The following is a 14,844-nucleotide window of genomic DNA, read 5'->3' as shown; positions in this document are numbered from 1 at the left end:
CCACGGACATCCTCCAAACATAATCATGGCCAACACACATGTGTTTTATTGAATATATACGTTGTATGCCGTTTAGCATTCTAGGGAGTTGTTGTGCATGTTAAACATTCAAATCATATGCAATTAACTAATGCATTGCGCGATTTCGCATAATTAGAGAGTATGTCCTGCCCACAAAGCTTCCTCTCAAAGCAGAGGAGGGAAAAAAATCAGAAACCATTCAGGAAAAAAAACTCCAGACCCACATATCCGGTGGAACACACACACAAAACGCCATCATCCTTTCCACTCTATGACCAGCACGAGTCTTAGGTGATTCTATTCTGGGACCGCATGGTATTTGTCAGTCGCTGATCGGAATAGCTCCTGTTGTTGCCTTAGAAGCTCCTCCTCTGTCAGGCCACTTTGCTCCATCTTGCTCTGCTTCTTCTCTCGTGACTATAATGAAGATCAGAGGTTAGCCTGCGATCTAAGGTGTCACAATTCCAACCATATTATTCACATACCTTCAGCTGCTGCTTGTGTTCTTCGGCAACAGCGAGTACATCGGCAATATAGTCACTGAAGCCGAGATCCCGTAATGCCTTCTCCACATGTTCACAAGCGATGGTCTTCTTGGCCTCCTTCTCACTGATATCGTTCGCTTCAGAGGAGATCAGGGTGATGAATTCAACACAGCATTCCATAAGCAAGTCACGCGCATCCTTGGAGAAGGTTTGGCCGGAGCTAGGTGGTAGAATCTCGGTAATAATCTTCTGGACCGTCGCTATCACAGATATAAGTTAGCAAATGCTAGCAAACGCGTATGTGAAGCCACAAGTGCATATAATATTGAAGAGGTAAGGAAGCTCACAAAGAGCTATACACATTCATGAGGGGTATTGCACCATACCTTTGGGCAGCGACAGGTCATCGTTTGCTATTCACGTACATGTCAGCAGGTTGCGCGTAGGCGGGCAAGATCTAGAGATCCACTTACAGTTGAATTCTCGGTCAGACATAGCTAATCAGGTGATATCTGATGACAGGCGAATAGAGCACAAGTGCCAGATCTTATGGGAGAGGCGTAAAAAGGGATGCTTTAATTCTTTGATCTTTTGCGTGGGGCTCAAAGTTTCAAGGCCCATCGCAGGCGCGCGACGGAGTTAAGTACAATTTCTTGCCGGCAGAATACCACCGCTTTCAGATCACATAAATTGCGCCAAATTTTTTTTCATTTTACTTCTTCTTTCATCAGTCTTCACTCTCCTCCAACTACCTTGGAAAGAGTCCTTCAAATGAGATCGACTCTTTCCAAGGCCAAAAACTAATGGTAAGCTCTTGCTCGAATCCTTTTTTTTCCCTTCCAATTTCTACATGATGAACTTTGCTTGTCGCCCCTATCATACATTCTATGGTGACCTTACCTGTCCTAGCCAAACGGACTATCTGAACTCTATTATATCAATTCTGCCTATTTGCATCTCACTTCATTTGTTTTAAGCTGTTGCTAACTTTATTGAAGAATTTACAGGCAAACCAATCTCGATATTGTAGCGTGGAAGCGTGGAACTCGGTTCTGCTTGAATTACATTAACGGAATACAATTGGCAGGACAGGAATCTTTTACATCTGTATTTAAAAGGTACGCGCAGAATTTTTTGCTATATTTTCAGTTCCAATTACATGATGTATACCTTTACATTCCATGCTAAACATGAAGGTGCACTGCGCCTAATGCTTTTAAAATGTATTGCTTTTCATCTTTCGACTGACTTGTAAACAATCATTGCTTCCAATCTTGCACTCATTGTTCTATGGCGATCTTTACTGACTTGCTATAAAGATTACAGATATGAACAAAAAATTTATACTAGCTATCAATGATATTCTTTATTCCTGGAAAACTGCGAGCTCCTTGTCGTTCCATCTGCCAATTATTAGTATTTCTCGCGTAAATCTGTGTGGGATACGTACGAATAGAAATGACCGCTGATTTCCTTCGGCGCATCGAGGACCAGCTTGGCCATGACATGCCCAGGTTGCTCAGGCTTGAGGAGCTTGCCGTCCTTGTGGACTCCAGTGAACTTGGAGTGCATTTCGGCGTCCAATGCTGTCGCATGGTCCTCTCGCAGAGCACGCTGCATCTCGGTGTCGACCATACCGGGTCTGATAGACACGGAGGTGACGTCGGGTTCTTCGGCACCCAGGCTCATGGCAAAGTTGTTCATGGCGGCTTTGGTGGCAGCATAGAGAGCCCAACCACGGTAACCGGTGACTGCTGCACCTGACGATGTGAAGATGATTTTTCCTTTGGACTCACGGAGAGCCGGGAGAGCCGCTTTGGCCTAGAATCTGTTAGTAGTGAATTGTAGATTTGATGTAGGTACCGTACAAAAGCAACCAAGCTGATAAAGTTGATATCAAAGCCCTCCTTCCACTGTTGAGGATCAGCATCGGAGATTTTGCCGATCTGGCCTAGCAGGCCGTGGTTAAGGACCATTCCATCAAGTTGACCAAAGGTCTTGATGGCCGTGTCGACGGCCTGTTGGGCAAGAGAAAAGTCTGACAGGTCGCCATTCAGGACTGCCACCTGTTTTCCATATTGCTCCTTGAGATTTTGGAGGGGTTCAACACTGCGGGCTACCACCACAACATTGTGGGATTGAGGTGCCGTGAGCAGATACTTGGCCACAGCAAGACCGATACCTAGGGGGTTGATGTTAGTATGTCACTATACATGGAATTTGACGGGAATTACCTCTTGAAGCTCCCGTGATAATGATGGTCTTGGCCATTTTGATGAATTCTATGGTGGTGTTAGTGGTATGAAGTTTCTTAGAAAATCAACACCGCGACAAATGAAAGCTAGAAAGGATGCCGAGTCGGAGATGATAGCTGTGAGGAGAATGCACGCCAGCAGGCTTTGGTAACTATTGCTTATTGGGTTGAGGTTTGTTCCATAAACATGCTCGGGTTGTCTCGACTCTCGGGTATATATATCCATGGGTGAACAAACATGACTGAGCAATTTTGTAAAGCCAGCAACTCAAGCATTGGAAAACTCTGGATAGGCAGCTAGTATAACTTACTTTCCAATTTGTTTTGTAGACGTCTTTAATGAATATCAATAATGACAAGGAATAATAATATGAAGACCCGTGTGCCGCGAAAGGTTTAGTGCGGGGCTTATTAATCTCGGTCTCGACGGGAAGGTTTCCCTGCAGAGGTCGACGTCATGTTGTACACCTTTTATTATACAGAGTACTGTATATATAATATCTATAGGCTAATATTAGAGCCATAGTCAAAGTAATCGTTTAATTTGCAATTAAAAAAAATAAGAAATTGAAGGTATTGTCCATAGACAGGTGCTTTCCCCATGAATTGGTCTCGGACTGTATGATCTTGGCTCTGGAGAGAACTAAACTTTAAGAAATAACTTTAATTTAAAGAATGTACCTAAATTTTCAGAGGTTATCAGATGGGGTTGGAATATACATAGTACAATATACATATAAAATAAATCGTGAACCCGTACGTCGTACAGCGAACCGAATAGAAGACACAGCCGTTGCCAATTGCAGAAGTGATCCGAGAGGTCCACTTTTCATAAGAGAAACACTTCAACAATCGCCCAAAAGAGTCAAATTTTGCGATGGGCTCTTCCCTTGCTCCATAGTACAAATGTATTCAATGTTTCCAAGGTTGGGTGCCGTATATCATTATCTAATATGCCGAGTCATGGAATTCCTCCCCGATATTCCATCCCACCACTTGTACGTATTGCCGGGCCGGTGCAAAGGAAACCGGAAAGCAATCGTAGATTGCCGAGGAATACAATCTCGGACAGTCCGATCTGCAAGCAAAAATTGTGACCAAGTTTTCGTTTCGACAATTGGCAAGGGATTTGAATTCTGCACCCACAACAGCCAGCATGTCGACTGTTATCCTCGGAGGAGGCATCATTGGAGCCTCCATTGGATATTACCTATCTGCGAACCAACCAGAAGGCGAGATTCACATCGTTGAACAATCCCCGGAGCTTTTTACCGCAGCCTCGGGATATGCCGCAGGTTTCCTAGCCAGAGATTGGTTCGAGTCATCTCTTGCCCCTCTAGGTGCTATGTCCTTCGACTTGCACCATGAGCTCGCCGCAGCACAGGGCGGAGACAAAAAGTGGGGGTTCATGAAAGGAACAGCATTCAACTTGGATACTGTTGCTCAACGCAAGCGAGGCGGTCCCCGTGGTGACGATTGGTTGCGAACGGGCACTAGTAGAGCAGAGACCGCGGCTGGATCCGGGGATATCACTCCGATTGAATTTCCGGAATGGTTGACGATGCAGAAGGAGGGGATCCTGGAGAAGATCAGTGAGGGCGAAACAGTGGCTCAAGCGTGAGTGCCAAATTGAAGCAGTTCATGGATGGTTTGTTAATTGTGTCCAGAGATCCGTTGCGGTTGAGTCAATTCCTCATTGACGGCGCTGTCTCCCGAGGCGTTAAGCTTCATAATCCAGCCCAGGCCACCGCAGTGGTCAAGGATGAAATCGGTACAATCACTGGCATCAGAATGGTGTCTTTGGATTCTAAGAAGGAATCGATCATGCCGTGTACGAACCTTGTTCTGAGCATGGGACCATGGACACCACAGGTTCTCAGAGATCTGTTCCCCTCCTCTCAGGTATCATTCGATATATCACCTTTGGCTGGCTATTCACTGGTTGTTCGATCCCCTCGGTATACAATGGAACACGAGAAGAATGTTTACCGCGGAAGCAGCCATGCTGTGTTTACCACACACCCTCCGTCGTGCGGGTTTAGCCCCGAGATCTTCCTCAGGGAAGGCGGAGAGATTTATATCGCAGGTCTCAACAACCCCATGATGAAGCTTCCCTCTTGCGCCGGGGATACCAGCCAACTTTTTGATCCCTCCGAGATGCAAAAACTCAAAGATGTTGCAGTTCGTTTGATGGGAGATCTTCCCAAGGACACAAAGGAGGCTACCGACAAGACGGCCAACACAGATGACTTGGAGATTATCCGTGAAGGGCTGTGCTTCCGTCCGGTGGGGGATACTGGTGTTCCCACCATTGGAAGAGTTGGAGATTACTCTCTGGGAGGAGTGAAAGCAAACCCCAAGGGAGGCATCTTCATAGCCGCTGGGCATGGAGCGTGGGGAATCTCACTGAGTTTGGGCACTGGAAAGGTTGTTTCTGAGATGATCAAAAAGCAAAAGCTTTCAGTAGATGTGAGTGGCTTGGCCGTTCAGGATGAAAGTCCTAGTCCCAAGCTGTGAGTATTATGTATAATAGGAAAGAGATCCGGATATCCCCCTAGACGTACTTTCCCCAAAATCACTTAACAAAACAACATCGTAGCCACATGGTTCTCTTACACATCTCTTCTGAATGCGCACAGGGGCGATGGGAGCAAGCAGGACTGATGCACCTATCATATGAAAAGCAACTTGTCAAGCCAGTACTGCAGAGTCCACTGTTGAAGCTAAATACACAGTGATATCATTAGCAGGCGTTGAAGTCATGTGGCTTAATCATTTGCTTGATAGTCTGAAATTTGAAGCCACCCCATTGTAAAAAGCAAGGCTATTCTGTTGTACAGCGAGGGCCAATTTGCCATTACGATGAGCCCTGTACCGAAGGAGAACAGCATACCAACCTACATTGAAGTGTATTCATTGCCTAACTAGCACCCGTATACCTTATGTGACTGTCAAACACAACGAGACCACCGGAATTAGTCTGACGATTAGATATACCCTGCAATCGCTGCAACCATCCGCTGCTTTAAACGTTAGTCAAACCCTGTAGCTACCCACTAGGGCCTAAACTCCACCACAACAAACCTATAATTTGACAGGGCCAACCAGCCCGAATATCAATTACAACCACAATGTCCAGCTGATGTTGACACAAACCAATCCTTATGGGATCAACATCCCCAGGGACCAACCCAACCCATTAGACCAGGATGCGGAGGATCTGAACACAATCATAAGTTCTATCAGAAGCGCCCACCCAAGTTATAGCACTTTTCTTCAAAGTTCTTTTCTTCCTTCACGTCTTCTCTTTATCTGTGCCGTTATTTCGACTCGACTTTTTCGTTACAATGGTCACTCTTGGTCTTGGAATTGGCTCATGATTCTGTTGGACAAGTCCATGCAAGATCTCAGAGACTTGAAGGTATCAGTTTTAATAAAATGTTGTTCTATAGACAAGTTGAAATGCCTTATAACTTTGTCTCCATAGTCTTTAATTAGATTGAGAAACTCGACTTCGTTATACTCTCTGTGTTCCCATTTTCTCCTTTCTTTCGCCCTTTGTTATTGGCCAATTCGACTGATTCAAAATATGCCTGCAATTGAGCCTTACTACCCCCAGTGCAACTCATGATAGTAAATGTCCAGCCCACACTGTCCAGCTTAGGAATAATATCAACTCAATCAAGTCGATTTTGGCCCGGTTCTGCACCTGACGCCGGCAAGGCTGTCGACCATGCCAAATCAGTCCTCAGTGTCGGGAGGAAGCCATGTAGCTAGTTGGGTATCTAACTCTGTAGGTATGGAAAAAGACAACTGTTCCTAAGTAAATTTCCTTAGTAGTCTTTTTCTAAAGCCTTTTTTTGTGTATTTTTTGGATGTTTTGCCTATATTAGGTGTGAAATACAGAAGGTATGTGGTGGAAAATCCTCACCAAATCCACGTCCGACTTTACAACTCGGAATATAGTTAATCCGGCTACCCGCGAGCTCCCCAGTTTTAGTCATCCAGTTATTCGCGCCACTCAAGCTCTCCAGAAACTTCATATCACCCAGCCTTTGAAGCAACTTCGCCCTCGTTTCATTTGTGTCTGCTTCTTCTGTGACCCGAGGCTCTCTCATTTCTCTTTCTCTCAAATCCACCTCACCCAATACCAGAGCTTGACAGCAACCAACCATGGCCAACTACCTTGCATCCATCTTCGGTACCGAACAGGACAAAGTCAATTGTTCGTTCTACTACAAAATTGGCGCATGCCGACACGGCGACCGCTGCTCTCGCAAGCATGTGAAGCCTTCGTACTCCCAAACCATTCTCATGCCGAACATGTACCAGAACCCGGCCTACGACCCAAAGAACAAGATGAACCCCAGCCAGATGCAGAACCACTTCGACGCCTTCTACGAGGACGTATGGTGTGAGCTGTGCAAGTACGGCGAAATCGAAGAGTTGGTCATCTGCGACAACAACAACGACCGTAAGTAAATGCTCTCTTGAAAATGTCCGATTCTCTACTGACATCAGGTCTCGCGACAATAGATCTCATTGGTAACGTCTACGGTCGATTCAAATACGAAGAAGATGCGCAGGCAGCATGTGACGCGTTGAACTCCCGTTGGTATGCAGCGCGACCGATCTACTGCGAGTTATCACCTGTCACGGATTTCCGAGAAGCCTGTTGTCGACTCAATAGCGGTGAAGGGTGTGTACGAGGGGGCTTCTGCAATTTCATTCACCGCAAAGATCCTTCGCCTGAACTTGACCGTGAGATTCGATTGAGCACCAAGAAGTGGCTGAAGGAGCGCGGCAGAGATCCTCGCAGTGTCAGCCGCACCCCCAGCCCTGAGCCCGCCCGGCGACGATACTAGGTGCACCACGACTCTTGATTTTTTTCATTGTTGTTTCACTACATTCGATCTTTTGGCGTTCGGCGATATCAGTCGGTGGTTCGATTCCATTTTCCTTTGCGCAGCGGCGCATCTAGGACATGGGGTTTCGGTCTGTCTTTTCTTTTGCTGATTGGCATTTGCGTTTCATGATATCAGACTTGTGCGATCAATACAACTCACAGCTAGGCTGCATGTACAAATCTTGCTCAGTAATTCCCTACGTGTAGTTGAAGCCCAATCCTGTACGTTGACAAGCACCTGAATGTGTGATATCGGTCAAGGCAACCAATTCAAAGGGATAAGATTGAACATTCTCTCTAGCATGATGAATTCATGAGGCACTATTAGAAAATTGCAATTATCCCATCACCAATTACCAATATTTCAATAAAACTCCACACGGATAATAGTACATGTGTCTCAAGCATCGACTAATAATTTCATGGATCATACATAAATACCCGAAATATCCTTTTTTGCAACACCACTCTTATCACACTCAATAGTGCTTTCCAACATCCAATGCCCGTAGCTCGGCAATGAAGGCATTAGGATCAGCTTCTTGCGATACATTGCGAGGGATGCTTCCCGGTGCCTCTGCAACCTTATGGACCGGGTCATTTGCCTCAACCTCTGCAGGATGTTGCATTCACTTCCCAACGTGATCCGACTGGCCTTTCGGAATATAGTCGTATCGGATATTCCCTGGTTCATTCAATCCATCTTGCTGGTGTGATTTCCTCCTCTTCCACAGTAGGAAGATGACACCGGCTCCAATAATACTGGCACCTGCAGCGCCCCCAATAACACCAGTACCAGCAGAGGTGGCCGAGCCGGAGCCAGAGCCGGATGTTGTCTGCTGTGCAGTCGTCGTTGGCACACTCATAGATCTCGTGGGAGTCGCTTGATGGTTTGGTTTTGGGACCGAGGTTGATGCGACGTATGAAGAGGAGTGCATGCTCATGACATCGCCATCTATCTTAGTAATAAGCTGAGAACCTTGGAAGTATTGTCCCGTCTTTGGCTTCTTCCCATGTTCAGACGTTCGACACAAAGGTTGTAGTATCACAACACATAGTTACTATCCTTGGCCGAATAATCTGCACTTTGCCCGGGCACTATTACCCTGCGTCTTTATCCCTGCTAGCGCATTTCCAACACTGATGCTAACCCCTCTAGTAACAATTCTGTCCTGAACCATACAGACCTTTTCATACCACATAGGATATTGATGCCTCAGGAATGAATAAATTTACTAAGCATCCTTATCGGACCTTCTTATCTTTCTTTCATCTACAGCCACGCGAGCGCGTCTGATCGCGTCAAAGCGAGTGTCTCGTTGGCACAAAGGACTCCGAACTGACTGATATCACACCCTCTGAGACCTCATGACCAGAAGTCAAAATTGAAAATATGACCGAATACAACGACAGCAATCGTGCCTTTCTCCAGGCGTTTATGGCACGCTCGTCTATGACCTTTGAAGATGCGCAACCCATCCTGGCTGCGATATTAACAGTCTCTGGTACTTGGCTCCTATTTAAGCCCCTTGTCAGTAATGGTGGTAGTCGCTAACGTTGAAATCATCGAGAAGAGGGGCGAACAGTGGATCCTGATGAGGTTGGGGAAGACCAATTCGCAGACTTTATATCGGTGGCTAACACCGCCGTGTCACCCTTTGACCTTGAAATCAGAAGCTCACTGCCCCAAGTCCCCGAACCAGCCCAACAAGATACCCCGGCCACACCACCAAAGCGACTGTATGCGCTTGTAAATACTACAAGTGATCCTTTGACGCAACTCGCGACCACTTATTCTCCCGACGAGATCGCGTTTCTCAAGCGATTGCTTGACTACATGTTTGTCACAAATAATACCCGATTGTGCGAAGGAATGGCAGCTACACAGATGCAAGCTGTCCAACTCCATAAGGTTCCATCTAGCGAACGGCAATCCACGAGCAACGATTCAACACAAACTCAAACTGCAGCGGTACAGTCATTGCGTATGACCCAAGCAGAGACCATGATCATTCACTTGATTGAAGAGGGCTGGCTGCAGAAGAGTCCGAAGGGCTACCTCAGCCTTACACCACGAGCACTGATGGAGTTACGGGGCTGGTTGGTCCTGACGTATAATGACGAGACTCCCAATGGCCAAGATGTGGAGCGGATTAAATTTTGTGCTGCTTGCAAAGACATCATCACTGTGGTAAGTATGGTTGATCCCAAATTAGTAAACAATCCTGACCGAGATACTCTAGGGTCAACGCTGTGAAATCCGTGAGTGCAAGGGTCGACTTCATGACCATTGCATGCGCAACTTCTTCCGCATGCAGCAAGCAGAAAAATGCCCTGTGTGCAAAGAGGAGTGGCCCGGTAATAAATTCGTGGGCGAAAGAGCGCTCACTGTGAACCCGCGACCAAGCAACGCCGCTCCACGACAAAGACAGTCTTCGTCTGCTGCGCCTAGTGCTCTTGGTGAAATCTCCGAGGACGGGAACGATGATGAGGAAGAACAAGAAGAGACTTGAACCTCCACTGATGTGGTAGATAAGTCTTGTCTTGAGCCTTGACAAGTCTGTTTAACCAAGCGTTAGGATGTGCGTTCGCGCCGTGACCATGTCCATGTGAATAGTAACGAATGGATGAGTGATAGGGAAAATATCGAGCGAGAATTGCTGTCAGCTTGCCTGAAGTGAGACCTGAGGCGATGTCCCGCCTCGTGACGACCCCATCCCTGAGTTTTTTGACAAGGCTCAACCTGATTTGTGTTTCCAAATGTAGATACATAGTTACTGGAGATCATGTGCACAAGAAGGGTCATGGGCTTTGTACGATACAGGGTCGCGTACAAACATGATTTTGGAAACCATATGAAAAAAGGAATCAAATACTTGGAAACATATTGAAATGCATCTACTGGTATATCCAAGGCATAAACTAAAATGGTCTAAAATGGTTGTTGATATAGATAGATACCTGAGGCATCAACATCTCCCCACAATCTTCAACCTCAAACTTCGACCCTTTGAACTTTCATCCTTCCTGATGACTCTTCAAGAACATTAACCTTGAGATCCTCTGATAATTTCCCTGATCTGATGATCAGCTGATCTTTATATAACTTGATGACCCCCAAACGGGATTTTGTCAGATAATTTACTAATAGAACCCCCAACTTCCCCACAAAATCCCTCGCACCAGACCTTCCCTGCAGTCGATGACGACGATCTGGGGTGGCCCGATCCCAAGCCGGGTAGGTCTTGGCCGTGGAGGATGCCGACGGAAACTTTCGGCCTTCACAGCCAATAGCCAAATATTCGACTCAAAATATGATCGCATTCGTCGTTGCCCCGCATCTCCCCGTTCTCCCGTTGGAAGCCGTCTAACAGAGTGCGAAGCCAACCTCGTACGATATTTCCCTTGGCTGATGCCAGACCTCCCGTATAACCAACCTTGGAACTGAGAACGGTCCTCTGAATATTGAACTGGGCCAGTAAGCTTGACTTTATTTCCCCACATTTCACCATACCTTCAGGGCCAGGGAAGATTTTTAAATTGCTACCTACATAATGTAGGTACGTAGGTAGATCTTCTCACTTCGTGCTGATTTAGGAAGGTGCCCTTAAATCTCTTGTCTTTCCTTCAACCCTCGTCTTACTTCCTCCACTCCCCTCACCTCATGAACAGTACCGATCACTTCTTCTTATTTAATTAATTTTGATTCATTCGAGAATCTGACTTGGTCGGCAACGTGGTAAAACTGCAATATGCGGTTCAAAGTGAGTTTATATCCCCGTACGTCCTTACTAATTCTCTAACGCTATGCTTAGTCCTTCACGTGTGCGGTACTGCCGCTACTTCTGAATCTTGTCAGCGGCTCTCCCTCCAGTCGTATCACACGATGCTTCAGAGAACACACAGGCTCTACCTCGGCAGGCAACTTCAGCAACAATGTGTACCAGACTGGCTTTGATGGTGTGATCTGGGACGAAGACAACTGGCTTCTGAGCTCAACCTACTTGGAACAGGGTCGCTTTCAATCTCGCGGATCAGTAGCGAACGGATATCTGGGTATCAATGTTGCCAGTGTCGGTCCTTTCTTTGAAATTGATACCCACGATGATGACACCAACGGCTGGCCGCTGTTCTCTAGACGCCAGACCTTTGCAACGATCAGTGGGTTCTTTGACTCACAGCCTACGACAAATGGCAGCAACTTCCCCTGGTTATCCCAATATGGAGATGACAGTGTGATCAGTGGTATCCCCCACTGGGCGGGAATCATCCTGGATCTTGGTGATGACACCTATTTGGATGCAAAGGTTGACAACGAGACCATCTCTAATTTCCGAACCACATACGACTTCAAAGCAGGTGTCTTGGTCTGGTCTTACAAATGGACGCCTCGGGGCAACAAGGGATCTTACCAGATTACCTATCGTCTTCTCACCCACAAGCTATACGTCAATCAGGCTGTGGTCGAGATGGAGATTATCCCGACTACGGAATCGAATGCGACCATCGCCAATGTGATCGATGGAGCTTCTGCAGTGCGCACCGACTTCGTGGAGACTGGAGAGGACAATGGTGCAATCTTCTCGGCAGTCCGACCGAATGGGATTGCTAATGTCACAGCTTATGTTTACGCGAATCTCACTGGGTCGCCAAATGTGGATCTCTCTTCACGCAAGATTGTGACCGACAAACCATATGTCCACTCCAACAAATCGTCCATTGCGCAAGCCGTGGATGTGAAGTTCAAGCCTGGTCAGTTAGTTCGCGTCATCAAATATGTCGGAGGTGCCTCCACGGATGCCTTTGTTGACCCCAAGCAAACGGCCAAAAAGGCTACCTCCGCCGCGATGAGCAACGGCTACGCCCAGTCTCTTCGATCCCATATCGTGGAATGGGAAAATGTTATGCCTGACGCTTCGGTTGACCATTACGCGTTCCCCAACGGGACATTGCCTGCAGATAGCCACATCATTGATCTGGCAGTAATCTCCGTGACCAGCACTCACTACTTGCTGCAGAATACTGCCGGCAAGAACGCAGTCAAGGAAGCCGCGGGAGCACCGATAAACGTGGACAGCATTTCAGTTGGTGGCTTGACTTCTGACTCCTATGGTGGCCAAGTCTTCTGGGATGCGGATGTATGGATGCAACCTGGTCTTGTTGCTTCTCACCCAGAAGCGTCCGAGCGGTTCACCAATTTCCGCGTGGCCAAGTATGCTCAAGCACAGGAGAATATCCAAACTGCTTTTTCTGGCTCTAAGAACCAGACACGTTTCAGTCCGTCGGCTGCAATCTTCCCTTGGACCAGTGGCCGCTTTGGCAACTGCACAGCTACCGGCGCGTGCTGGGACTACCAATATCACCTGAACGGAGACATCGGAATTTCCTTGGTTAACCAATGGGTTACAAGTGGTAATACAAGGGCATTCAAAGAAGAACATTTCCCAGTCTACGATTCGGCGGCTACTCTCTATGCGGATCTGCTGGTTCGAAACGGGTCTTACTGGACATTGACCAACATGACCGACCCTGTAAGTTGGCCGCCCCATCTCTTTCTAGCATCTAAATCTAACATAAAGTAGGATGAGTATGCCAACCACGTTGATGCGGGTGGCTACACAATGCCACTCATTGCCGAGACCCTCCGACACGCCAACGTCTTCCGTCAGCAATTTGGACTCGAAGAAAATGCTACCTGGGATGAAATGGCTGACAATGTCTTGGTGCTTCGTGAAAATGAGGTCACTCTCGAGTTCACTACCATGAATGGAAGTGCTGTTGTTAAACAAGCCGATGTAGTTATGGTCACATATCCTCTGGGCTATACTGCGAACTACACCAGCCAAAATTCGCTGAACGATCTGGACTATGTGAGTATTCTGATTTTGGGCAAAAAGAAGTCAAACTAACAATATCCAGTACGCAGCCAAACAATCCGCTGATGGCCCTGCCATGACTTGGGCTATCTTTTCTGTCGTTGCAAACGAAATGTCACCGTCTGGCTGTTCAGCATACACATATGCGCAGTACTCATATAAGCCTTATACCCGCGCGCCATTCTACCAAATGTCGGAGCAGATGGTGGATAACGCTACTATCAATGGAGGCACACACCCCGCGTATCCATTCCTTACTGGTCACGGTGGTTCCAATCAGGTTGGGATATATGGTTATCTTGGATTGCGGCTGGTAGCGGATGACATCCTCCATGTGGATCCAAATTTGCCTCCCCAGATTCCATACCTGAAGTATCGTACCTTCTACTGGCGAGGGTGGCCCATCTCGGCGTGGTCAAATTACACACACACGACCATCAGCCATGCCACAGATGCTGTCCCACTGGAGACTGCCGATCAGCGATTCGCCAACAAAACAATCACGATTCACTCTGGCCCAGAAGTCGATGCCATCATTTATGATCTTCCTTTTAAGGGCTCTGTTGTCATTCCTAACCGACAGAGTGGAACAGAGAACACCGTGGCGGGCAATCTCGTACAGTGCCAGGCCGTTTCTTCCTCGGATGCATTTGAACCTGGCCAGTTCCCTATTTCTGCAATAGACGGCGCAGCCTCGACAAAATGGCAGCCCTCACTGGCAGCTGAGGTAAACTCCGTGACAGTCTCATTCGAAGATGAGGTTGGCGCTATGGTATCAGGCTTCTATTTCGATTGGGCGCAGGCACCGCCGGTCAATGCCACAGTTATATTCCATAACAAGACACTGGCAGACCCTACGATGGCGCTTTCCACCCAAAGCTCGGACTACACAGTTGTCCACAGCCTCATAGACGTCATTCAATCGAATCCATACGACCCCGAGACCACCAACCTCGATGTCATTGCCATCCCTACTGGAAATACAACAAATGTGACTTTATCATCCCCTGTGCCAGCAGCGCGCTATGCGTCTCTGCTTATTGTGGGAAACCAAGCTCTTGACTCTGTTGATGTGGAGGCCAAGAATGGAACTGGTGCGACCGTTGCTGAATGGGCTATTCTCGGGCAAGAAAGGACGCAAACTCCTTCCTCAAGCCCTAAATCTGCCAATAAGAGGATGAACGTGCGCGCAATGGCAGCCGTATCAGGCACGGACGCCTTTATGCGTCGGCGTCGAGGGCTTCTGTTCGAACTTTAGAAGCTGATTGACATGCCCTGGAGTTCCTCTGGACTTTCCCAAAA

The 14,844-nt window shown here is 47.3% G+C and overlaps 8 protein-coding genes across 8 annotated transcripts; 4 read left to right on the top strand and 4 right to left on the bottom strand.

Annotated features, from left to right (window-relative positions):
- Nucleotides 1–318: 318 nt before the first annotated feature.
- nctB (negative cofactor 2 transcription regulator complex subunit NCB2) lies at nucleotides 319–1,001 on the bottom strand (the record flags this gene model as incomplete). Its single annotated transcript, XM_057217885.1, has 4 exons — nucleotides 319–438; nucleotides 507–766; nucleotides 893–919; nucleotides 980–1,001. 4 exons carry the CDS (start codon nucleotides 999–1,001, stop codon nucleotides 319–321), a joined length of 429 nt encoding a protein of 142 aa, XP_057079768.1.
- Nucleotides 1,002–1,872: 871 nt separating this feature from the next.
- On the bottom strand, nucleotides 1,873–2,777 carry N7516_005164 (SDR family oxidoreductase; the record flags this gene model as incomplete). The annotated part of the gene is made up of 4 exons (XM_057217884.1): nucleotides 1,873–1,909; nucleotides 1,957–2,327; nucleotides 2,375–2,688; nucleotides 2,741–2,777. The coding sequence occupies 4 exons, from the start codon at nucleotides 2,775–2,777 to the stop codon at nucleotides 1,873–1,875; spliced, it is 759 nt and encodes a 252-aa protein (XP_057079767.1).
- Nucleotides 2,778–2,919: 142 nt separating this feature from the next.
- Nucleotides 2,920–3,200, bottom strand: N7516_005163 (uncharacterized protein; the record flags this gene model as incomplete). The annotated part of the gene is given in 2 exon segments (XM_057217883.1): nucleotides 2,920–3,057; nucleotides 3,072–3,200. Coding segments are annotated over 2 exon segments (267 nt in total), but the record flags the coding sequence as incomplete, so codon positions are not given.
- A 716-nt stretch (nucleotides 3,201–3,916) lies between these two features.
- Nucleotides 3,917–5,277, top strand: N7516_005162 (NAD(P)/FAD-dependent oxidoreductase; the record flags this gene model as incomplete). Its single annotated transcript, XM_057217882.1, has 2 exons — nucleotides 3,917–4,377; nucleotides 4,428–5,277. The coding sequence occupies 2 exons, from the start codon at nucleotides 3,917–3,919 to the stop codon at nucleotides 5,275–5,277; spliced, it is 1,311 nt and encodes a 436-aa protein (XP_057079765.1).
- A 1,656-nt stretch (nucleotides 5,278–6,933) lies between these two features.
- N7516_005161 (zinc finger CCCH domain-containing RNA-binding protein) lies at nucleotides 6,934–7,625 on the top strand (the record flags this gene model as incomplete). The annotated part of the gene is made up of 2 exons (XM_057217881.1): nucleotides 6,934–7,234; nucleotides 7,297–7,625. 2 exons carry the CDS (start codon nucleotides 6,934–6,936, stop codon nucleotides 7,623–7,625), a joined length of 630 nt encoding a protein of 209 aa, XP_057079764.1.
- Nucleotides 7,626–8,295: 670 nt separating this feature from the next.
- N7516_005160 (uncharacterized protein) lies at nucleotides 8,296–8,604 on the bottom strand (the record flags this gene model as incomplete). The annotated part of the gene is made up of 1 exon (XM_057217880.1): nucleotides 8,296–8,604. One exon carries the CDS (start codon nucleotides 8,602–8,604, stop codon nucleotides 8,296–8,298), a length of 309 nt encoding a protein of 102 aa, XP_057079763.1.
- A 455-nt stretch (nucleotides 8,605–9,059) lies between these two features.
- Nucleotides 9,060–10,179, top strand: N7516_005159 (non-structural maintenance of chromosomes element 1 family protein; the record flags this gene model as incomplete). Its single annotated transcript, XM_057217879.1, has 3 exons — nucleotides 9,060–9,171; nucleotides 9,241–9,857; nucleotides 9,910–10,179. 3 exons carry the CDS (start codon nucleotides 9,060–9,062, stop codon nucleotides 10,177–10,179), a joined length of 999 nt encoding a protein of 332 aa, XP_057079762.1.
- A 1,239-nt stretch (nucleotides 10,180–11,418) lies between these two features.
- On the top strand, nucleotides 11,419–14,800 carry treA (alpha,alpha-trehalase treA; the record flags this gene model as incomplete). Its single annotated transcript, XM_057217878.1, has 4 exons — nucleotides 11,419–11,430; nucleotides 11,482–13,197; nucleotides 13,249–13,536; nucleotides 13,586–14,800. The coding sequence occupies 4 exons, from the start codon at nucleotides 11,419–11,421 to the stop codon at nucleotides 14,798–14,800; spliced, it is 3,231 nt and encodes a 1,076-aa protein (XP_057079761.1).
- Nucleotides 14,801–14,844: the final 44 nt, after the last annotated feature.

The sequence above is a fragment of the Penicillium verrucosum genome, assembly GCF_028828655.1.
Source record: "Penicillium verrucosum strain IBT 35672 chromosome Unknown utg000001l_segment0_segment0, whole genome shotgun sequence".
Taxonomy (NCBI): domain Eukaryota; kingdom Fungi; phylum Ascomycota; class Eurotiomycetes; order Eurotiales; family Aspergillaceae; genus Penicillium; species Penicillium verrucosum.
Note: the sequence above shows the minus strand (reverse complement) of the source record. Positions and strands in the feature narration are given on the sequence as shown.